The following is a 25,025-nucleotide window of genomic DNA, read 5'->3' as shown; positions in this document are numbered from 1 at the left end:
CCTTGATATGAAGGGTAGATAAATAAAAGCAGAATTTCAATTATAATAGGTACCTTATATTTAAATAAATAGGTAAACTTAAATAAATAATGGAAATATACTTAACAAATTACAAATAATGCCTCATTTGTGTCTTGTGACTTTGTCAGTTTTCCAAAAAGAAAATTTTGACAAATAATAGGTAATAAATATTTGGTAACATTATGTAGGTAGTACTTAAAGCTTGGCAAGTTGTATTTTGTTGTTCGTAGATGTTCAGTTGTTGGTGTCTAGTCGTCTCCGCCAGTCATCACTTCCATGAATTCTGTAAACAAAATGCAATCTTTTATAAGGGTTGCCATAAGAGATAAATAACTATTTGGTAGTAAACGTAGCACGAAGTAACTATTACATAATCTGTGACGTAATATTATTAGCTAAAACTCTGACACTAGGGTTGATAACATCTATCATTGGTCCCACAACCCAGTCGAGAGAAGAAGACTGTTAACTCTATGTCCAACTACTAGACATACACACCCTGACCGTAGAATAAAGAATAATACTACGTGTAACAGCCTCCGTGGTCTAGTTGTTAGAGCGTTAGGCTCACGATCTGGAGGTCCGGGTTCGATTTCCGATGGGGACATTGTCGAAATCACTTTGTGAGACTGTCCTTTGTTTGGTAAGGACTTTTCAGGCTTGAATCACCAGATTGTCCGAAAAAGTAAGATGATTCCGTGCTTCGGAGGGCACGTTAAGCCGTTGCTCCCGGCTATTAGCCGTAAAAACACCTCCACCAACCCGCATTGGAGCAGCGTAGTGGAGTATGCTCCATACCCCCTCCGGTTGATAGAGGGGAGGCTAAGTATAAATAGTTTGGTTAAGTATAAATAATAGGAAAACTGTTAAAGCTCCCTTAAGATGCAACACTAAGTTTGATTCTATTTGAAGATGCGGGGAAAGTCTTTGAGTAGTCCAGCGGTTCTCAAACTTTTTTGCCAATGTAACCCTTTTGAACAACTAAATGTGGCATGTAACCTTGTGTAGGGTTGCTGAAATAAAATAGGTTAACTCGAGGTCTAGCTCTCTACCTACAGTTTAAAATTAATCAACCTGTCATTTTTTTCAGTTTGTTTTCTGATCACTTCGACACTGGCAGAATGGTCGTACTCCTAAGCGACCTATTGCCATAATAAAAAAAAAGCAAACACATTCTTCCACTACCTTTCCTGTGATTCTTTATCAGCTGCGTATAGTCACGCTTGTTTGGAAATTTGTTATCCGAGCCCTACATCCCAGCAGAAGATAACGGGATTAAAAGAAGAAGATTGTGAAGCAAACTTTGAGCAACGATGGAGTAGATCTAATTTCGCTGCAGGTTACTGAAGCGTCTTCACTACGTTTGCGCAGACGCGGTCTGCACTTAGGAACACGTTTAGTTAATAGTTCTTGATGCTACGTCTGAGGATAATACGATCCTACCATTTCCATTTCCACGTGCTAATGGGCCATCTGGTGACTTTGGTCTTTGCCAGTAGACCTTATTTATAGCTAGTATTAATTCAACTGAAAGATTGTTGCCCATATTCTTTGAAAATATTTATATTATTTGAAATTATGTATCTATGTTATTTCGTCCTTCATTATGCACAATGCTAGGGAGTGGAATTCTTTGCCGTCTTCTGTATTTCCGAATGCATATAAGCCGGGTGCTTTCAAGTCCAGAGTGAACAGATACCTTCTGGACGAGTTCGCTCCATCTTAGGCCTCGTCAATGCCTTCGGGCAAGTTTGGGGCCAAGAGCAAACCCATAGTGTTACGCAAGAACAAGTATCACACCTGTACTCTGAAGGGGTAGGCAGAGGTGTGTAGTAATAAACACCCACTCCTGGCCAGCTATGTTACAAGATACAGCTTTGATAATACTTTTAAAATTATTTACATTGAAAGTATCATGTTTACTTAAATGATATATTTTGGCTCTTTTTCCGATGGCATTCAATATTCTGTTGGACAAATTAGAAGCATTAAGAGCTCGAAAAAGTGAGTCAGAATCGAAAAAGTAAATCAAAATCGCAAAACGTGCTAAATGATCCTAATCCTAAACTAATCTGCAACCAAAACAATAGACCTACTAAAGACACAATAAAACCAGCAGCCAAAATAATCACCGAATGTTTAAATGTTAGAACGTTGTACAAAGGACGTCGTTAGGGCGAATAATTTGCTTTCACAATAGCCACAGTAGAAATTAACTTAGCTAGAACTGCGAGGGGAATTGCTTTAAGTAATTCAACCACTGAAGATATTCAGAGGAAAATAATGAAGTTCTAGGAAAGAATGTAATCAGACAACGCAAATAGTCGACTGCTTTAGATTGTTTGCAAATTGTCGTTACTCTTTAATTTATGGCGGGACATAGATTCTGCAAACGGCATGCTAGTTATACGACATTGTTAGATAAATTATTAACATTTCTATTTCTATTATATCATTCTGTATTATAGAAATTCCCGATTGTGACATCGTCGAAATCACTTTGTGAGACTGTCCTTTATTTGCTTGAATCACCTGATTATCCGATAAAGTAAGATGATTCTCTACTTCGAAGGGCACGTTGGTCCCGGCTATAAGTCATAAAACACCTCCACCTACCCGGAGTGGAGCAGAAAGGTGGAGTATGCTCCATACCCTCTCCGGTTGATTAAAAGGAGGCTTGTGCCCAACAGTGGGATATATATTTTTTTTATGGGGTTGAATCCAATGAAAGATGAAAAACAACAGGATTCCCATTTTTTTATTCATAGCTGTTGTTATATTCTATTCAATTCTAAATATATTTTAGTCTAAACTTTGATTTGTTACTTTGTTTTGTGTTTCTTTTTTGTTTTGTATTTTGTTTTTTCCTGTTTGTGCAATAAAGTATTTGTTATGTTATGTTGTTAATTCTGATTCCTTTAACGCCACTTGCCGTTAATGTCGTTTAATATAATAATCTATTATAATATAATTACAATATAAAAGCCAAATGACTGACCACTCATCACGAAATCTCAAAAACTACAAGTGCTAAGAGTCTCAAATTTTGCACGGGGATTTATTTTAGAACATAAGTGCTCACTAAGACAGGATTTTGTGAAATTCTATTCCTAAGGGGGTAGAAAGAGGTGGCAAAGTTTGTATGAAACTTCTATTGTTTTAATAGTTGGGTTTCAAGCGAACTAAGTCGCGGGTAACAGCTAATATTATATAATTACCTTCGGCGGGGTCGGTATCGAGGTCCTAAAATGTTTGGTGCCGCGAGCTGATTGGCTGCCTCTATGGCCAGAGTAATCGGGTCATCGGGATCGTATATTACGTCTTTCGGACGCGGATACTTTTCGGTACCGTCCCTAAGCGGGATGTATTCGGAAGTGTATAATTACCATCAAAGTCCACTGTTCCGGAGCCGTCGGAGTCAATCTCTTCAATCATCATGTCCAGCTCTTCAGCACTGATCTTGTCGTCTAGTTCCCTCAGGATCTCCCGGAGTACGCCTGTCGTGATGTAGCCGTTACCTGCGCCATAATTTATTTGGAATGAGAGTCTTCATTTCCCTACTACTTACCTACCTAGTTAAACGGCAGAGCCACAAATCATCAGGTGGTCTAGAAAGCATTTCTGACAAAAAGTCCATTCTATTATCAATATTAGAAAATTTTACATAAGTTTATAACACATTAGGAATGTCGTAAAATGGCACACATGCAAAAGGAACTGCGTAATGTCAAATAAAGTTTAATGTGGCCTTTTTAGGCGCCTAAAAACTTGCACTTCGGTATTGAACTCCAAAAATGGATGAGGTGAACTGTAAGATGACATTGCCCATATAATAAGAATAAGAATAAAATAAATTTATAGCCGGTAACAGTTTACATTTGTATTTAAGAACTTAATTATAAATATTGTGAATACGGGCAAAAGGAAACGACTCAGCTTGTACTGTAATAGACCAATGTTACGACACCTTCCAGCGCTGGTTTTACGTCATTCCCTTTTACTGGGATTTTGTGCGGAAGTTATTGTTAACGAGGGCTAGAGGACATAAATATAAATATATAATAGCGATATTCAACGATATGCCCGGATTTTCTTCGCTCTCTCTCAAGCGTAGGAACAAATCTGTTAATTCGTTCTATGAAAGTACTAACTATAATTATTTAAGACATTTTTATTTAATATATCTTGTCGTAAGCCAAATAGTCAGTCATCCCTACTATGAGGTTAGGTTGTGGACAAACGGGATTTTATTTGCTATAAGAAAAAGGATCCGTTTTTTTAAAGGTACACAAGAGACATAAGTATTTTTGTTAAATAATAAAGCTCAGAAGATAGTGGATATGATTTACCAAGGGTACTAGAGTCGAGGAGTGCTGTCATTCCGATTGCATTCCGATTCAATACTCTTTGATTGCATTCATTATTCAGTTTTCATTCAACTTGTCAGTTCTAGCTCGGGAATAACGTATTGAATTCGATATTTGAACACTTTTCTAAGGCATTTTCAAGGCATTGTTGTTCTAGATTGTGTTAGCAACTTGATTGACTATTATAGATGGTGACAATCAATCATTATACGTATAATACATATGTATATATAGCCGATGGGCTGATCATTTGTCGCCTTATGGTTCATCACGCATCATTCCAAAATGGCTGCAAATTAATTTATTAATACATTGTGGCCCTGCCATCCTAGTGTGGCGTAAATTAATTGTCTCGTAAAGTGTGAAAAAGTATTGAAAAATATAAATTCTGAATATCCAATAACTGCTCGTCCACGATAAAAGTTGAATCAAAAAGCCCAACAAAAATAAATTTAACAAAAAATATCTGTATTGCATAAATACAGGGTGTTAGTGACATCGTAACGAATACTGAGGGGGTTGATTCAGACCATGATTCTGAGTTAAAATCAAGTGGAATTTTCCGTCGCAAAATTCATGATTTTTTTTTTAATTTTTTTAAATTATTTTCAATTCTATACTTTTGCGATGGAAAATTCCACTTGATATTAACTCAGAATAATCAGATGAATCATCCCTCTCAGTATTCGTTACGATGACACTTACACCCCGTACAAGTACATACGGTAGCCATATAAGTAAGTATGGGTGTTAGTGACACCGTAACGAATACTGAGGGGGATGGTTCAGACCATGATTCTGAGTTGATATCAAGTGGAATTTCGCGTCAAAAAATTCATGAAAATTTTTCTTTTCTTTTTAATTATTATCCAGTCCATACTTTTGCGACGGAAATTTCTACTTGATATCAACTCAGAATCATGGCCTGAACCACCCCTCAAAGTTTTCGTTACGATGTCACTAACACCCTGTATATCTCCATGATTGAAATAAACTAAAATTCTGATTGCTATCAAAATACTATCTCTAAAGCTGTTCGTTAACACGTTCGTTTTTGTGCTTGTCCAATTTTGTCCAATATTTTTCTAAATAAAACAAAAAATGTTTCAGACAAGAGACAAAATCGAGCAATGTCACAGCTTCAGCTAGGCAATGCTTTAGGCACTCATAAAAATAATCAAAATAATGATAACAGGAAGATGTCCATTTCTAGACTAACAAGACATTTATGATAATTTTGACAATATTACTGTCACATTCAATGCTAAGATTAGTTACTACGTATCTCTACACTTACAACTGAATGCTTATAAAAGTCATTTTATTACGGAAGATAGGCAAGCATTTGGGTGGAAGGCAAGAGGGAAACCACTGCCCTATTTTTCCCCGAAAAGTAGCACGGAGAATGCTACACCGACAAGAGCGTGGCTCTTAAATTAGTCTCACAACCTCACCTAAGTGACATCTTGTCTTTATGTTTATATATTTTGTACCCCTATCAAGGCTGGGGACGTAGAAAGGCATTATCACCAATATAATCTTACCTTCTTTGTCGTATAACCGGAATGCCTCTTTGAGTTCCTGCTGCATCGCTTCAGCGTCCTCCTCAACCATGAACCTGGAGGCCAGGGTCACGAACTCTTCAAACTCCAACTCTCCAGATCCTGTAGCCAATATATTGGTCAGTCTTCTTTCGATTAGATAAGCAAAATGTATTAAGGTAAAATTCATTAGAAAGTAAAATACCCAAGAATTATCTTTTCTCTCTCTGAATCTACCTATCACTATCAGGCCTACTAATTAGTAGACTGTTAGAATTAAGTTGTCTTTGTTAAAAAAAAAAAAACACTGACAAAAAAGCGGGACTAATATACACATGATAATTATAATTAAGTAGATTCCTAGGTCAAAGATAAATGATGAAATTCTGATTATTAAATAAAGACAGATCTGATGGTGACAAAAAACGTTGTCTTTTTTCTGTTTAACTTATTTATGAATTTTAATAAAGAAACATGTAATCATAAGTGCGACATTTTGTCACGTTTTTCTGTGACGTCACAGGTTGGTTTTTTATACAAATTCCATATTACATTCGTAGTAGTAGTTTGTGATTTGACGTTTAGTAAATTCAAATTCAAATTCAAAAATATCTTTATTCAGTAGGTAACATTGTTACACTTTGAATCCTCAATTTTTACATTACGAACGTCTCTTCCGCCTAAAACTACTGCAGCTTCTCACAACCTGTATAGCCGGGGAAAAGAAGCTGCAAGAAAAACCTCGGCACAGGGCCCTAGACGTTGTTTAAAAAAATAAAAATAAACATAAAATATTGGTATACAATTGAGTAATTTAGCTGCCTAATATCAGTTCTCAGACAGTTAATCCCATGCATTCATATCTTCTAAATAATCACTAACTTTATAATAACCTTTTTTGTAAAGTTTTTGTTTAACTACTGTCTTAAAACAGTTGATTTGTCTAGTTGGAAACTACCCTAATATATTCAAAAATTAAGAACAATAATATCCTTGTTTTTATTGTTATCAAATATTGAAGCAAATCAAAAAACAAAATGTGAGATAAGCTAAACTAAACACATAAAACAAATCCATTATGTCTCGTAATTTTAAACTGGTGATTTATCCTTCTGGTAAAACAGCCGAACTTCGGCAGTTAGGACCCAATATACCGTGTTAAAACAAATCGCGAAACTTGCGTAATTTGTTCGCAATGCCTTTGATAACATTGTTATTGTTACATAACATTTGCCAAATGTTTACCATTACAGGTTATTGTGGTACCTACCAATTTAAATATTCAGGTGAAAGGGGTTTATTTTGAAAATTGAGAGGGTTTTATCCCAGACAAGTCGCTGTGGTCCAATGGTACAACGGCCTAGTGCAAGGCCGTTGTACCATAGGATGAGTTATTATATATATTGTATGAGTTATTAACACAATACACGGCGATCCATCTATCACACTAGTCTAACTGAAAGCTCTGTGAGGTGTGGGTACTTAGTTCATCTCGCGATGGATGTACAGACAATCATCATCATTGGCCTTATACGTCTGTTTCAGACGATTTATGACGTCATTGCCTCAAAGAAATGCACTTTCTTTCATGGCTGTGCAAGCCAATCCTAGAGCGGCAAACTCTACCGCACACTCTGCAGGAGAAGTCTCCAACTGGTGGATTGTTGTTGGTTTGATGGCGTTTCATTCTCCTGCTCGCCAGTGTGTCAAACCAGGTGTGGTCATGAGTGTCGCGTCCATCGAGCACACGCTTCTTCCACAGGTCACGATCATCGGCGAGCTCCTCCCATGCTTCGTGGTAAATCCCAAATGAGCTCATGTGTCTTTTGACGCAATCTTTAAATCGAAGCACCGGTCTTCCGACATCTCTCTTACCGTGTGCTATTGCGCCAAGTAAAACACGACGTGGTAGACGGGAGGGTTCCATTCGGAACACGTGCCCCAGCCATCTCAAGCGCCTCTGTTTTAACAGAGCCGTGAGGCTGGGTAGCATGTACAGACACCAGAATCATTTATTCAACGTAATTATCATGAATAAACTTGTTGACCGTCAATGTAACATTTTTGAATCTACGTCATTTCGCAAGGTGTTATGGTTGAGGAGAGGAAATGACAAGAAACTGCAACCGCAACATCTTTTAAATCTATGTAGGTATACATTATGAGTGAATACCCCATTACAAGTTATTTAATAACTAGAGGGACGCAATTAATACAAGGTCGTGTGCTTATGATGTTGTGGTATTCCAAAAAGCTTTTTATTTCACTTCTAAGAAAAATCGGAAATGACGATGCGATCGAAGTGGGAAAACGTTGCGAACCTTTTCATATTAACCTTGAAGAGATTGAGATTGTGCGTAATGTAATACGAGTACTCAAGGAAAACCGGGAAACAGAGGCCCCGAGGGAATTTCTCGTCTACAACTGCGTACGTTAAGTAAACACCCCTGAATACGTAATCCAACCCTCCTGCAAACCCGGAAATTAAGTAATTAAATGTGGCTATAACAAATTACCATTTCACCTCACGCACTTCTTCGTGCAAAAGGTATTTTTGCCATATGCGAACACACATGCTTCATATGTATGATATTGTCCTTCATTTTACACAATACGTTTAGAAAAAAATACTTTTGTTTACTTTAAGAAGTCTCGTAGACCTTTTATTAACTTTCTATTTGCACTGCTCTAAGATTTGCTTAAAAAAATACAAAACATGAACAAACTATACACGTCCCACTGCTGGGCACAGGCCCCTCAATCTACCGGTATGGAGCAAACCAAAAATATTCATTTTATTATTTTCTTAAAAACATATTGAAGATTAATAAATAGCTTTTCGTAGACTTCACAATCCTAAATGTTACTTTCAGCGATTAAAAATAAGTAAGTAAAATAAACGATAACTTGTAATGGGGTAAAATTACATTGTGCAAATAAATTGTTGAAATTTTCTAAAATCCTCGTTAATTGAAATATTTTAACGCTTCTCTACGGCTCAAGGCCTAATTTATCAGATGGTTTGGAAGTGAGATATTTTATTCAACGATCTAAATCCGACATTGAAATATTTCTCGTGACAAAGAAATGTCAATGTTGCACGGATTTATGTATAGCAGGTTTAATTATCGTATATCGAGACTGATTTCAAGATCAAGCGTGAAATTTTATTTATTTAAATTATTAGGTTATATCAATTATTGTATGAAATCCATGTAGATTTCCTAAAAAGAGAAGCAAGTTTAGACAAAAAAATATTGTTTGCGTTGTCATACATGTCATTACTTACAAAACATTAGCCTGAAACTTCCTGAGTTAATGTAATTCCTACTTACCTACCTAACTATACTGTTCCTTTTGGATCTCAGCATGAAAGTGTGACTAAATAGGCATTTTATCTATCTCAGAATCCAGGAAGTCCTAAGTCATTAAATGCAACGTCAATTCCAAATTTATCTACAATTTCAACAGCTCCTCATTTCTGATTTGTAGTCGTACCAACGTTGACAGATATACTGAACGTGTCTGAAGTTCGCAAATTGCTAGATGTGTTTCGGAACAGGTGTTCTACTCACGGAGATAAATCACCCGGCGACAGTTCAGTGGTAACTATTAAGTCTTTAATTAACTAGTCGACGAAATAGCTGAACACTAACCGACTGTAAAGGAGGTTAACTCTGATGCCATCTTCATAATTAATTAAAACTAAAACATGTTACCTATGTTATGTTGGAATTTTGTAGAGTTATTTAAGAATTGTCGTAAAATAAAATGATTAGAAATATTGAGTTATAGGTTAGATTTAGACAATTATATATAACTGCCCTATTAAATACTTTTTTCTTTTTTAATTGAATTGTTTTTTAATTCAAATACTTTACTTAAAACTTTTTTTTTTATTAATTTACATTATAAATTTTAATCTTTATAATATGTAACGCAAATATGGGCTACATGCCTGAAATAAATTAACTTTATTTATTTTATAACAATTAATTCTATTTTTAAGGTCATTACGAGATTATAATGTTACCAAATGTGGAAGTAATTAGTAATTTAAAAGGCAGTTTAGCACCTTATTATTATTTGTGTGGGCATAATTAGGGTAGAATTTCCTACCTTTTAATTTAACCCTCTGTTCCTCATTAAAATTACGACTTGAACCTTTTTAATGAATATGCACACAAATATGCATACCTTTTCCTTTTATATCGATTCTTGTTATTCTTTAGTTTATTTTTCAATCAATCAATAATACATTATTGCACAACGACATATACACAGGACATAAACATACGAATAAAAATAAGTACAGTACAAACAAGTAACAATAGGCGGCCTTAGGTATAATTAATAATTAATTATTTATTAATTAGGTATTATTAATAGCTATTATTTTTATACTTCTACTATTTATTATTTTGTCATTTAATGCTTTCTCTTTTGTCAGGTTAATAGTCAGGGTGGTTTGAGCTAAGTGCTATTATTTTGCAGGCAGTCTTTCTTCTATGACATAAGCGCACTACCACCTTTCCTATCCTAATTGGGAAAGTACATCCATCGCAAAATGAGCTAAGTATCCACACCTCACCGAGCTTTCTGTTAGACTAACGTGACAGGTCAGCCGTATCACCGTCTACAAATGGTTGAGTCAACTGTGTAAGTGGAATTTTTCTTCTATATAATATTTAAATACTGACCATCCTCATCCACCTCCTCGATGATCTCCTTGAGGGTCTCGTCTGTTACCGGATGGCCCAACATTCCCAGGATGGTGCCCACCATCACTGTGCCGATGCAGCCCTTCTTTTCATGGTCGAAGGCGTCAAAGGCCTTCTTCAGGACTGCAAGTAAATTCGTGAATTGTATTGAATTGTTTTTATTTAATATATATTAAATATTTAACAACAACAAACATTTAAAAACAATTTAATATATAATAAGTTAAAATCCAAGATTACGTAATAAAGCAATCATTGAAAGTCATAATTATAGGTTTCGTTAAGAATACATAACAAAGCTTTGAGGAAAATCGATTTGTAAACTTGAGAAATCCATAATCCAATAGAAAATTGTTATATAACTTCAATAATGTTTTTCGAAATTGGATTGCTTTTTGTCTTTTTAAGGAAATAATTCTACCTAAATAAGTTTTAAGCCACTAAAACGCGCTCCATAGGGTAAGATAAAATAAATATACTTTATTAAGCACAAAAAGAACTTCAAGCAAGTTTTTCAAAAATACAGAAAAAATAAAAAATCAAAGCATAGCATAACCGTTTTAAAAGCATAGACCTTTTGCAAAAATATACGTAGGCATTCACTTAGGTACTTTACTAGCATATACGCTATCGACATTTTATACCTAAATAAGCGCCTGCCTATACCTACATACATAACTCACGCCTATTTCCCACCGGTATAAGCAGAGACTATATAATTCCATTTGCTTCGATCCTGACACACTTCTCTTGCTTCCTCCACATTCATCAATCGCTTCATACACGCACGCCGGTTGAGAGTAGACCCGCCTAATGTGCTGTAAAGTCCTATTTACAGCAACGCTTTAGATTATTGCTTATTCTGTATTCCCAGTATAATAATACCCATTTTACCTACACATATATAATACTATAATATGTTTGGGGTAACATAACCAAAAGAATCAACCTGTACTGGGTGGATTCGTCACTCTATCTTTGGTACTGGCGAATATTGTAGACTGCGAAATTATTTCAAAAGTTTGAAAATGGAAGCTTTTGAATGTAACTATATTCTCTCATAATAATAACATAGAACTGAGATTTTTTTAATAGGGTCAAGTACCAGTATTTCATTCTAGTGGAAATTGGATTCAAAAGCGCAACGTTAAAGTGGTTTATTATCACGCACGTATAAGCTTGTATTTGAAAGAAGAAAAACATTAATTCCTATAACACCGCAAACTAAACTACCTTAAAATAAAGAAAAAAGAAACAGATAATATAAACACTTACTAGCAATTTGTTCCTTAGGAAGCTCGTCCTGTAAAAGAACAAAAGAAAAAACACTTAATAAAATACAAAATATTTTGAAAATGGAACACATTTTCCACGTCACATTAAAACATTCTTCATTACTTAATTTAAATTTAAAATTCACACACTGAATTCACATTCGAAAAATCTTTTTAAAATATTTAAAAACAATAAGCCCTCACCATTGCGGTGTGTGTCGGTTGGGATCACAGATACTGAATGATGGAATAGGCTATAGAGAACCAGAGTATCAGGAACACAAGTCCTTTTATCTGGATGGCATGAGCGACTGAACGCAGACGCGCTACTATGTCACCCAGGTTGGCTATGCGCGGGAGTCGATTTCGAAGCTGTTTGCCACACAGTCAACGCGGATTGGGCACGCGAATCGCTTTTAACCACTATTGTTAAGGTCAGGTAACGAAGCGTCGGATGCTACGTAGATGTACCTTGGCGTAGGGCGGTGCGTGTCATTGGCTTGTCGGAATTATTCTAAGGATTTAGGTTATTTCCTGATTCAGTCAGTAACTGTATTATAATTATAGTTGGTTACTGTGTCAGGTTTACTACTCAGCCGCCAAAGGCCCCTGACATGACTCATGTGAGTGGAGTAAGTAATCTGCATGGACAATAAAATTCAACACATCCATATTAAGATTACCTACCCACCTATCTAGTACGGTCACAAGTACTAATATGTATACACTTTGGAACCATGTCACATTAACTTTTTTGACAAATTAAACCGTAAGTCTCATTAAATGTCAAATATGATAGTGCGACAGGGTTCTAAAGTGGGTACATGATATAGAAAGAAATAAAGAAAGAAAGAAAAAAATATTTGTTCGATATTGCTCATGACTGTACCTAGTTAAGAGTCTTTTGTAATTATTTATTTTTATTTTGGTGCAAGAAAGTATATTTGTATTTTTAAGATGTCAAGACTAAATTATGATGATGTCACAAATAAGCCGTGGCTGTCATGATGAATAGGCATATCTATAGAACATTATAGCGTTTTTACTCATTCACTATAAAGGTCACTGCATGAGCTACCGGATACAAATTCAGCCCTGCACTTCAAATATGTAATTGGGCCAAGTACACCAGTTACAATTACAAATAGTTCCTATATTAAATTGATAGCTCGTAAATTAATTAACACGTGTATTTTGGCCCGTTGCCATGATTTAAACGTAGGTACTTTAAAATACCAAATTCCATTGTGTTGGTATCCTACGGTCACGAGTACTAATACGTATACACTTTGAAACCATGTCACATTAACTTTTTTGACAAATTTAATCGTAAGTCTCATTAAATGTCAAAATATGATAGTGCGACAGGGTTCTAAAGTGGGTACATGATATTGCGTATGACTGTACTTGGGTTACCTATATCTATATATGATTGTATGTTGTTGTTTACAACTTTAATAAGACTATTTTAAAAATAATTACTTATATACTAAACAAACTATTAATTATGTGCAACGCAGTAAACACGTGCCATTTATAAGAAATTGTATGAAGATATACCTTTCTTAAGCAAAGGTATCATGAGATTTTCGACATATATAGAATAATATTTGGGCGCCTAAACTTCATAAAACGATATGAAGGTATGGAAGCGGCTTTTTAAAACAAATTAGTTATCATCACATCACTAATTTAAGAGCCACGCTCTTCCCGGTGTAGCATTTTTCATGCTACGTTCTCCAGATTGAGAAACGAAAGCTCTAACCAATACCTATTACAATAATTACCTTTATGCCAGTCAAAACCACACCAAAGCGGCACTTCCACAAGTGCCCGACGCTGATTGGCGTCAAGAACACTGCATTCATCAATTACCCAGACATCATGACACGTTCAACTGTGTTTAGTGGACACATTAGCAGCTTCACCAGAAGTTACTGTTTAGCCAATTGTACTGCAACCTTTCTTGCATATATACATGCATAAACTCACGCCCTAAGCCCTAATAGGGTGGGCAGACCAACAGATAATCAAATACAACTTCCGGTCTCGTTGTAATCTTTCTTGTATGTGTATATTTCTTGCGACTGTACTTTCAGCTGTTTCACCTACAAATGGGTAGTTTTCTACCAAGTTAGTCAAATCTTAGTTAATTAAACTTCAAAACCCGAAATTACTATTGAATTTATATGAAAAAGCAACCTGATACGTCATAGAAAAACCGTGACAAAATATCCCACTTATTATTACATTAATGTCGTACTTATTATTAAGTAAGTTTTCTTTATTAAAATGCATAAATTAAATACAAAAAAGAAAACGTTTTTATCACCTTTAGATATCTTTACTTAGTAATTAGAATTTCATAATTTATCTTTGACCTAGAAAACTTCCCTATTCTACTTTAAGCCGTTGGTCCCGGTCACTACTTACTAGTGTAAGTAAGTAGTCGTTACATAAGCCAGAGGAGCTCGGTGGCGCAGCGGTAAACGCGCTCGGTCTGCGATTGTTGAAGTTAAGCAACTTTCGCAAAGGCCGGTCATAGGATAGGTGACCACAAAAAAAAAGTTTTCATCTCGAGCTCCTCCGTGCTTCGGAAGGCACGTTAAGCCGTTGGTCTCGGCTGCATTAGCAGTCGTTAATAACCATCAATCCGCACTGGGCCCGCGTGATGGTTTAAGGCCCAATCTCCCTATCCATCCATAGGGAAGGCCCGTGCCCCAGCAGTGGGGACGTTAATGGGCTGCTGATGATGGTGATGGCATGAGCCATGTCAGGCTCAATAGTAACCCTGACACCAGGGTCGATGTGGTTGGTGATCCACCTCACAACCCACACGATAGAAGAAGACGTACAATTCTTAAAAAAAATGTTTATTCGTCTGTAACAAAGTAAATCTAATCAAATTATGCAAGTAAGTAAGTAGGTACCTAAGTATACCATATTTTATAAATTCAGTTTACTTAAATAAGAAATAGATACAGTAATACCATCTGTCTCTGTCAAATTGTGTTTAAATAAACATGCAGTTATATTCATTCAAACATTTTCACACTTATCCTCTCTAGGGAGAGAAGGCAAGATGAAGCGGAGAACCGTCATAATTCTTCATTAGTTACCTTATAAATTAAGTTCACTTTGGAATTAATAATAAATAGCTATTTTATTAAGAATATATTTTATTTTATTATATAAATAAACAACATTATATAAGTTAACGACTAGTAACAGGTACATCTATCGCAAGGTGAACTGAGTTACCCGCGCTTTAGATACCGAACCTTACTTTGTTAAGGCGGATAAAACATTACGAGGCATATGCTCAGCATTTCGCCGTTCTCAGCACGCCAATGCTATGGGAAACAAGTGCGTAGCCCACGGAATAGAAGAAAGGCCCTAACGCCCATTTTGTATTAGAACCCCTGTCGCCGATTCAACCCTGCTTTATTTTACTACTACAACAGATAACTGCGATAGCTCTACTGCTTCTATGATTTCGAAGCCATTTTACCGGTAATGTATATTATGTGATAGGCTGCAATTTAATCATTACTTTTAGTAAGATACTGCATACAAAAGTACTTTTTGATAAATAGGCGATCGTATGGAGGATGAATATAATACTGCTGGGCACAGGCCTCCTCTCAATAAACCGGAGGGGGTATAAAACTCCACCTCGCTACTCCACTGAGTTGGTGGAGGTGTATTTACGGCTATTAGCCGGGACCAACGGCTTAACGTGTCCTCCGAAGCACGGAATCATCTTACGTTTTCAGACAATCAGGTGATTCAAATCTGAAAAGTCCTTACCTTAACAAAGGACGATCTCACAAAGTCATTTCGTCAATGCCCCCATCGGGAATAGAACCCGGACCTCCAGATCGTCAGTCTAACGCTCTAACCATTAGGCAACGGAGGTTGTAAATTAAATATATATTTTTTAAGATTATCAAATTATAAAAAGCTCTATAGGTAAGTATTAAAATTGCACATTAACGTCAAATTGGCACATGTTTTGAGCGTTCAATGCCAACTAGGTGAATAATTATCGACGTCGACACATACCTATCCTCTTAGGTATGAAGAAAGTTGTTTAATTATTATCTAGATACTAATGAAAAAGGAAAATGTTTATGACTGTTTGTCACATTTTACTTTTTAAACTGAAAGCAGACCAAAATTCTTTTACAACGTACGCGATGTCAGATTTTTAAGTTGTTTGTGAAAGTATAATCACTACTACACAACGTGTACGGTCGATTTTTGTTTTGATGATTTGAAATTTTTTTTCTGATGACGTCATCAGATGAATTCGGCGCGTAATATCAGGGGGTTCAAGCCCGCTCGCTCTAAGCTTGTATCGGTGCGGGATAGAGAGCGTACTTTTTTACGTACGTACCTTGCCTAAGTACTATTTTTTATACTATGATAGTAGCTATGGTACCTACTATTACGTGTTCTATGCTTCCATTGATAACTGAAGATAAAGGGATTGAGTGTTACGTAGACACATAAACATAAATAGCCTAAAACGTCCCACTGCTGGGCACAGGCCTCCCCTCAATCAACTGAAGGGGGTATGGAGCATACTCCACCACGCTGCTCCACTGCGGGTTGGTGGAGGTAATTTTTACGACTAATAGCCGGGACCCACGGCTCAACGTGCCCTCCGAAACACGGAATCATTTTATTTTTTCAGACATTCAGGTGATTCAAGCCTGTAAAGTCCTTACCAAACTAAGGACAGTCTCACAAAACGATTTCGACAATGTCCTCATCGGGAATCAAACCCGGACCTCCTAATGCTCTAACCACTAGACCACGAAGGCTGTTACGTAGAATCGGAAAAAAATATGTTTAAATAAATATATTTTTCATTTCACTCTTTATTTTAAATAGTCATTTAACATGTGGTCAGCCAAACTTCAGTAGCCATGCAGACTCATTAACGCGCCATGTCAATAATTTGATTACGGTTGCCTGCGCTTTTAACTGAGTGGTTTTGGTCAAACATTTAACTTTATAAGAACTATATATAAAGCATAACTTGGGGGATGCCTATGCCCAGCAGTGGGCGTCGTACGGCTGATAATGATGAATGGTGGTCCAATAAATATTATGTATTTTATCCTGGACTAGCGACCTGCCCCGGCTTCGTTCGGGTGCAATGCTGAGGAAAAAATGAAATTATTTACGACATCACATTAAAAACCTCAAAAATAACAGTATTTCTCCACTATTTAATGGATGTTATTATACATATAAACCTTTCTCTTGAATCACTCTATCTATTAAAAAAACCGCATCAAAATCCGTTACGTAGTTTTAAAGATTTAAGCGTACATAGGGATATAGGGACAGAAAAAGCGACTTTGTTTTATACTATGTAGTGATTCGTTGGTTCATTTCATTCGCAAGGATTGGCGCATTTCCAGTCATCATTATTTTTTAAAATTATATTACGCATAATTGCTTCGGTAGATATTATCTATGAAATACTTGACTGTAAAGAACTTTTTTTGTTGACTAACCGAGAGTATAGTCGTGGGCTTCTGTTATGTTACATAATTTATAGAACTGTAAAAATATCGTAAATAATTTCTCAATAAAAAACATTAAAATAAAACGTACACGCGAAGCCGTGCGCTTAACTAACATCAAAAGTGATTGCAAAACTAATGCGCTGAAATATAGTTATTATAACTGTCCGAAAATAACTGATTGTCTTGCAAACAATAGTAAAACAGCTGAGTGTTAGGCTTGCCAGGAAAGTTTCAGACTACAAGTGTTCTTGTGAAACTTGAGCACCAAAGGAAGACGAAATGAATGTATTTATAGGCGCTGTGCAGACGAGGGACAGTTTTGTCCGTCAAACAGAACCCGGACGCTGTGACCGCGGTTTTATTGCAATTATTTTATTTATTTATTAAGTAATACTACAATATATATATAAACCAATAACAACTAAGACAATTACTAAAATTAAAACTTATTTAAATATACATAGCATCCATAGCAATTACAGTATACATAGCATCTACAAATTAGTAAGTAATTAAATTAACAAAGCAGTCTCTATTTGCCTTTAACTGACAAAATATAAATAAAAAATGAATGTAAGTAGAATAAAAAAAAAAAAATATGAATTTACTTATTACAAATAGTTTAGAATTTGGCCACACAATTACACCAATAGGTACCAACAGGCGCTCGAACAATGATGTCTGTCAGTTTTTTGTCTTCATTTATTCCTCAGAAGACAACATGCAGCCACTTTTGATAGGAAGTCTTAAGATAGATAATGGATTGTACGGTGACAGAAGTTCAGTCCATCACCGTAAATGTTAGAACAACATTGTACCAGCTTTGATTGTTTAAATTACAAGCTGTGTAAGTAATAAACAGCTGTTTGGTTATATTATACAGCTTACGGCCTCGGTGGTCCAGTAATTGAGCGTTGGACTCACGATCCGGAGGCCCCGGGTTCGAATCCCGGTGGGGACTTATCACAAATATCACTTTGTGATCCCTAGTTTGATTAGAACATTAGATAGATAGATAGATAGATAGAATCTTTATTTAGGTTACAGGCTGATCACCTGATTATCCAAAAAGTAAGATGATCCGTGCTTTGCAATGCACGTTAAGCCGTTGGTCCCGGTTACTGCTTACTGATGTAAGTAAGTAGTCGTTACATGAGCCATGTCATGGGCCTTTGCGGCTCAATAATAACCCTGACACCTGGGTTGATGAGGTTGGGAATTCACCTCACAACCCATACGATAGAAAAAGAACAGCTATGATACTGTCAAATCATTGTGTTACTTGGGCGGGATGATAAGCAGTTTTTTATTGTACGTATACATGATTAAATAAGTTTCCTTTCATTCTATTTCGCGCCGACAATGTTGTCCCCGCCGCCGCCGCTGTCTGCAGTCTGCATAGCGCTTGTCGCACAGTCAAAACACCGTTTGAAAAGTGAGTTATAGCTGCAAGTGGAAACAGGTTACATGAAATATTACACAACACACGCTATAAGTATAAATATAAGTGAAACAAACTTAATCATAAGAAGAAAAATGGGTCATCTTATATTTAGCTATAGAGGCGGCCAATCAGCTCGCGACACCAAACACTTCAGGACCCCGGTACCGACCCCGCCGGCGTGGTCGACCATTTCCCTCAATCGGCGCTTATCGCTATCGACCCACTAGAGTCGATTAATTCTTTCAAATATTTTCCTCTTAGACGACGCCCTAAGCCAAGGTCCACGCCCAAATAGGCACCCTCAGGCCTGTTGTCTTAAATGTTGTACCAAGAGCCTTCAGCGCTCCCCATTTGTCCGGCCAAGTAGTTAATGACATCCGCGGCAAATCTACAATAAGTCACGTCAAAAAAAAGTATTTTATTGTCATCTTGTTTTGCGTAAGACGATTTATGAGTTTTTTTACGTGTCTCGTTGCGTTTTGTCCACGAGACCTCTGAGCGGTGAAGCTTCAGCGTTCGATATTAAACCTAAATCACAACAATATCCCACACCAAATAAGCATTGCGACTACGACTCTATTGAAATTATTATTCGGTAAAAAATTAAAAAAGTAAATAATGCTGTATTAGTACCTTAGTAATAATGTTGTAGCATTGCTTGCCTCTCACTTTGCGGTCGCATGTTCCAATCCAGCACAGGCCTAAACCAATGATTGTCGAATTTGTTTTCGAATTCATGTTTGGATCATAAATGATTATCACGTGCTCAGTGGCGAAGGAAAACATCGTGAGGAAACCCACATTCCCGAGAAATGCATTTTCGGAGGTACGTGACCTTATAACCTGTATTGAGTTGGTTTTCCCTTCGCGGGTGGAAGGTCAGACAGGCAGTCGCTTCTGTAAAAAACTGGATCTGTCAAATCTTCAAGTTAGGTAAGAGGGAGATGAAATAATATTGTTTTCGTATCTTTTGAGATAAAACGTTATTAATTCTGTCTTCAACATAATGCCTTAATGCTTTTCTAGTAGAGCTCGTAATGCATTGTAAGAGCTTCTAAATCACTGTTTGATTAATTGATACAAAACAAAGCTTCACTGAGAGCTCAGTTTGTCTGCTTTAATTTATTTAGTGACAGAAAAAGTGTCTGAGTCACCTGAAGCTGATAATTTACAATTAGTTGTAGTAGCGCCGCTATATTTTAAATTACATAACAACATAAATAGCCTATATACGTCCCACTGCTGGGCACAGGCCTCCTCTCAACCAACCGGAGAGGGTATGGAGCATACTCCACCACGCTGCTCCACTGCGGGTTGGTGGAGGTGTTGTTACGGCTAATAGCCGGGACCAACGGCTTAACGTGCCCTCCGAAGCACGGAATCAACTTACTTTTTCGGACAATCAGGTGATTCAAGCCTGAAAAGTCCTTACCAAACAAAGGACAGTCTCACAAAGTGATTTCGACAATGTCCCCATCGGACCTCCACCTCCATCTCCATCCAAAGGACCTCCAGATCGTGAGCCTAACGCTCTTACCACTAGACCACGGAGGATATTTTAAATTACATACATACATACATACATAAACTCACGCCCGTAATCCCAAATGGGGTGGGCAGAGCCACAAGTAATCAAAGACAACTTGCAGCCACTGTTGATACGAAGTCCTAAGATGGATATGATGAACCTTATGGTGATAAGGGATCAGCCTATCACCCATAACATTAGTCCATCATGTTAGAGGACGCAATCGCTCTGTCGGTTTTTACGACATGCCCGGGAAGACAAGCAGCTGAACGTGTTCTATGTTTTTTATTTGCTCCCAGAACAGCATAGAAGCATATTTTAAATTAAAAAACTATTTATTTTATTTTATACCATAGCTTCACACCTGTATCCCTGAAGCGGTAGGTAGAGGTGTGTAACATATACCACCACCTCGCCAGCTATGTTTAAGTCCTACGTAATACGGGGCGAACCTACTGCCATGTCTGCTCTTAACCGGGCACAAATCCTGGAAACCACGTAATATCAATTATCTATGATCCTAACATTTTGCATTCAAATAAAAAAAAACTATTTATAGTCATAACGGCCTTCGTGGTTCAGTGGTTGAGTGTCGTGCTCACGATCCGGAGGTCCCGGTTTCGAAACCCGGTGGGGGCAAATCACAAAAAAATACTTTGTGATCCCTAGTTTGTTTAGGACATTACAGGGTGATCACCTGATTATCCAAAAGTAAGAAATCAGAAATCAGAATCATTTATTCAACGTAATTATCATGGATAAACTTGTTGAAGGTCAATGTAACATTTTTGAGTTTACGTCATTTCGCAAGGTGTTATGGCTGAGGAGAAGAAATGACAAGAAACTGCAACAGCAACACATCTTTTAAAAACCAATGAGGATATAAGATGATCCGTGCTTGGGAAGGCACGTTAAGCCGTTGGTTCCGGTTATTATTTGCTGATGATCTAAGTACGTAGTCATTACATGAGTCATGTCAGGGGCCTATGGCGGTTCAATAATAACCCTGATACCAGGGTTAATGAGTTTGGTAATCCACCTCACAACCCACACGATAGAAGAAGAAGAAGATAGTTATAAAGCCAACTCATTATTTGTATCGTCCTGAAATGTAGAGACCGCATGTTGCTTGTTGTTGTTCTGTGAGTGTGTGTGTATGTGTGTGTGTGTGTGTGTGTGTGTGTGTGTGTGTGTGTGTGTGTGTGTGTGTGTGTTTCTGTGTGTGTGTGTATGTGTGTGTGTGTGTGTGTGTGTATGTGTGTGTGTTGTGTAAACAGTCCATAATTTCGAAGAGAACATATTATAGTCTCAGATCTGATTTACAATGATACCTATATCAAAAATAACATGTTACGGTCAATATTTTCCAGTAATAGAGGGACTCCACGGTCGTTGAGTTGGCATGCTCCCGCGCAGCACGTCCAATTAATGCGTCTGCCCGCGCCCTAATCACTACAGGTGCAATGCAATTAATAGCGAATTTCACTTCTAAAAATATGCCTATTGCGTGTCCGTGTAGGCGGGCCGTCGATATATTTAAAGGTTCCCATTCTATTTTTAAAAGTCTTGTGACTGGTTGTAGTAGGTACTGGTTATATAAAACTCGTTCCCATACTAAAAGAATATCACTTTACCTAAATGAATACAAAGGAAAATACTTAAATAAAAAAGAAAATAAAAATAACTTAAAACAACGACTGTTTTAGTCAGAGAAAATTGACGAGAAAAAAGACAAAAGACAATCAAAACATATATAAGAATAAAACAGAAATTCTTATAAACTAAGGAGATTGTATATATAAGTTAAAAAAGTATAAAATCCATATAAAAATTTTCATGCGTCGTTTGCCCTCTCATCTTATAGAACCAGAAATTGTCAGGAGAAAATATTTGTTCTTATTCTTTTGACATGTAGGTTGTGCGGTAGATAACCAACCTCAGCAATCCTGGTGCAAAGATCACTGACATGGTAAATAACAACTACGTGCTTACACCAATTAATAACCATGACCAATGGCTTAACGTGCCTTCAGCCTGTAACGTCCTAACCAAATTAGAGATAACAAAGTGATTTTTGTGATAAGTATATCCCCACAGGGATTCGATCCCGGGACCTGAGGATCGTGAGCCCAACGCTCAACTACTGGACCACCGTGGACATTAATAATATTTGGACGCAAAGATATTTTTTTTAATCTCATCCTATACTAGACGGGTATAGTAAATGCTACCTAACCTGCAATATTTTTTTAAAAACCATAATTATTATGATAAATAATTATCTGCCATATAGACAGGGGAAGTAAGTAGGACTTCAAATTAATTGTTAAATTATCGGACGATGCGATAATTATTACTTCTACGGATAAATATAATATAATAAAGTATAATAATACAGGTATTATTATTTATTGCATTCAGGAATGCAATGCAATGCAGGACGGAAGGGGCAAGTCACAGGGACTGTAACCTGGAACCTGACAGAGGGAGCAGTAACTGTCAGTACTATATTCAGAGGCGGAGGACAGGAGTCCTAGTATGGCTTTGTATAATAGACTACTCTGGGCACCATCCCACTTGCGTCAGACAGAGTACTGCGGGGCGGAAGGCAAGAGGGAAACCACTGCCCTATTTTTCCCTATAAAAGTAGCATGGAAAATGCTGCACCGACAAGAGCGTGGCTCTTAAATTGACGATGATAATAATACCTAATGCTAATAATAGTTTATGAGGTCAACTAGGTCGTACTTGTGAATAAAGCGTTATCTTGTTTGTATAAGGACTGTTTTAATCACATTGTACTATCGGAAAAAGTCCCCGGCTACATAAAACCAAGACCGTTTAAACAAACAAACTTCTCAGTCTCAGAACCAAGTAACTCGGTTGTAAGCAATACTTGTTTATTTCTAGCTGAGTTCTTCCCCGTATATTTGGCCAAATATAAGTTAGTAAATATTGTGATGCTGATAAGAACCCTCACAGAGAATATGAAAAAATGTAAAGAACTCGCTCTGGATATCGAACCTATAACACAACTTTGTCAAGCTGATAGGAATGTCTGGATGATTAAAGATAAGCAAGTAAGTACATTTGATAGACTTGGTACAAAGAGACATCCCAGCGTATACAGTACAAGGAAGATTGATCGTAATATCAATATTTATTAGATGTAAACTTGAAATAGATAACACCCGTTAACTAGCCAATTATTATCGATAATTCGACTCTCGAAGCAAATAAAAAGCAATTACATACAGGGGACAAAATTTCCCGAAAAATCGTAGCCCTACTAAACGTCTATCTAAAGTGTACATGAGGTTATCAGTGTCACTATAAGAATGTACACATACAATGTTAACAAACAAAAGATGACTATTCATTAGGTACTTCCCAGTTTTATAAGACATCTTCATAGCTCGGTTCATTAAGTACCTCTTTATTTTTACGTTCTTCTTACCTATACAAAGGTACCAAGTAGTATCCTCGTGTATGCACCGCCTACAAGTCAGAGTTGGCTTTTGTCAACAACATACATACATACATACATACATAAACTCACGCCCGTAATCCCAAATGGGGTGGGCAGAGCCACAAGTAATCAAAGACAACTTGCAGCCACTGTTGATACGAAGTCCTAAGATGGATATGATGAACCTTATGGTGATAAGGGAACAACCAAAATGCTAATGTTATTCATTTTGATAACCATGTATCATGGTGCAAAAGATCCTCTATCACATTTTACGCAGAATCGTGCGATTTTATAGTCGTCCTTGTCAGTTTATGTGCAATAAAGTGTTTTTGTTTATTTGTTTTGATTCTGTAAAAACACAATGTTGTTTTTACAGAATGATTTGTCCGTTGGCCGATGAACTGTCAACGCATATTTTAAATGGAATCGACAGCGGGCGCGACGGCGCGATCTGTAACTAGTTTTTTTTTTTGTTTTGGTTTTCCCCGAAGGGTAAGGCAAAGGGAACTATGCCCATACAGCCATGTCTGACGTAATATTTTTCTTGATGATTAATGAAATGATGAAAGGTGATGATGATGAAACCTAAGCCCCCACCCTCGGAGTAGACTCCTACTCCGAACCCCAAACGAATTAACTCAAAAGTCCGCATAAACTTTTGAGTTATGAAGCGGCTTCCCGGCACGAAGCGAAAATAGGCAGATACACTTTGTTCATTGAATACTCCAATATAATAACACTCGCGAATGTCTTCCGACTAACTTAATGCGATCATTAACCACAAAACACCACTTCGTATTAATTATATAGATTACTCAATGAAGAAAGCAACTGTCCCGTTCCCGTTTCCCGCCGAAAAGCCCTCTGTAACTAGTAGTTTGACAGTTTACTATGAAAACATAGACAAAAGTTCGTCGTTGACAGCTCGTCAACCAAGCTTGGCAGATGGCAATAAGTAACTAGGGGTATAAACTCAGCTGAGACTGCCCAAGATCATGCTCAAGTCTCTGTTTTTATATGAGAACTGTCACATTGACATGATCTTGAGGCTAGTCTCGAAGCTGAAATTAGTTTATTGATACCACCCTTAGATTAGAGGATTACACTGCAGCCC

The 25,025-nt window shown here is 36.9% G+C and overlaps 1 protein-coding gene across 1 annotated transcript; it reads right to left on the bottom strand.

Annotated features, from left to right (window-relative positions):
- Positions 1-34: 34 nt before the first annotated feature.
- LOC126367868 (troponin C, isoallergen Bla g 6.0101-like) lies at positions 35-12,311 on the bottom strand. The gene is made up of 6 exons (XM_050011646.1): positions 12,129-12,311; positions 11,926-11,953; positions 10,630-10,773; positions 5,933-6,052; positions 3,408-3,539; positions 35-304 (listed from the first exon to the last, which is right to left on the bottom strand). The coding sequence occupies exons 1-6, from the start codon at positions 12,129-12,131 to the stop codon at positions 270-272; spliced, it is 462 nt and encodes a 153-aa protein (XP_049867603.1). The 5' UTR covers positions 12,132-12,311; the 3' UTR covers positions 35-269.
- Positions 12,312-25,025: the final 12,714 nt, after the last annotated feature.

The sequence above is a fragment of the Pectinophora gossypiella genome, chromosome 6 (genome assembly GCF_024362695.1).
Source record: "Pectinophora gossypiella chromosome 6, ilPecGoss1.1, whole genome shotgun sequence".
Taxonomy (NCBI): Eukaryota; Metazoa; Arthropoda; class Insecta; order Lepidoptera; family Gelechiidae; genus Pectinophora; species Pectinophora gossypiella.
The sequence above is the reverse complement of the archived record's forward strand: the minus strand, read 5'-3'. Positions and strand labels throughout refer to the sequence as shown.

What these genes read in the sequence shown, in the direction of transcription:
- LOC126367868 (XM_050011646.1), bottom strand. An exon ending in CCGGTTATACGACAAAGAAG is followed by an intron (nt 3,540 to 5,932) that starts GTAAGATTATAT and finishes ATTATGGCGCAG; the next exon opens with GTAACGGCTACATCACGACA. An exon ending in CGGAACAGTGGACTTTGATG is followed by an intron (nt 305 to 3,407) that starts GTAATTATACAC and finishes TTTTGTTTACAG; the next exon opens with AATTCATGGAAGTGATGACT.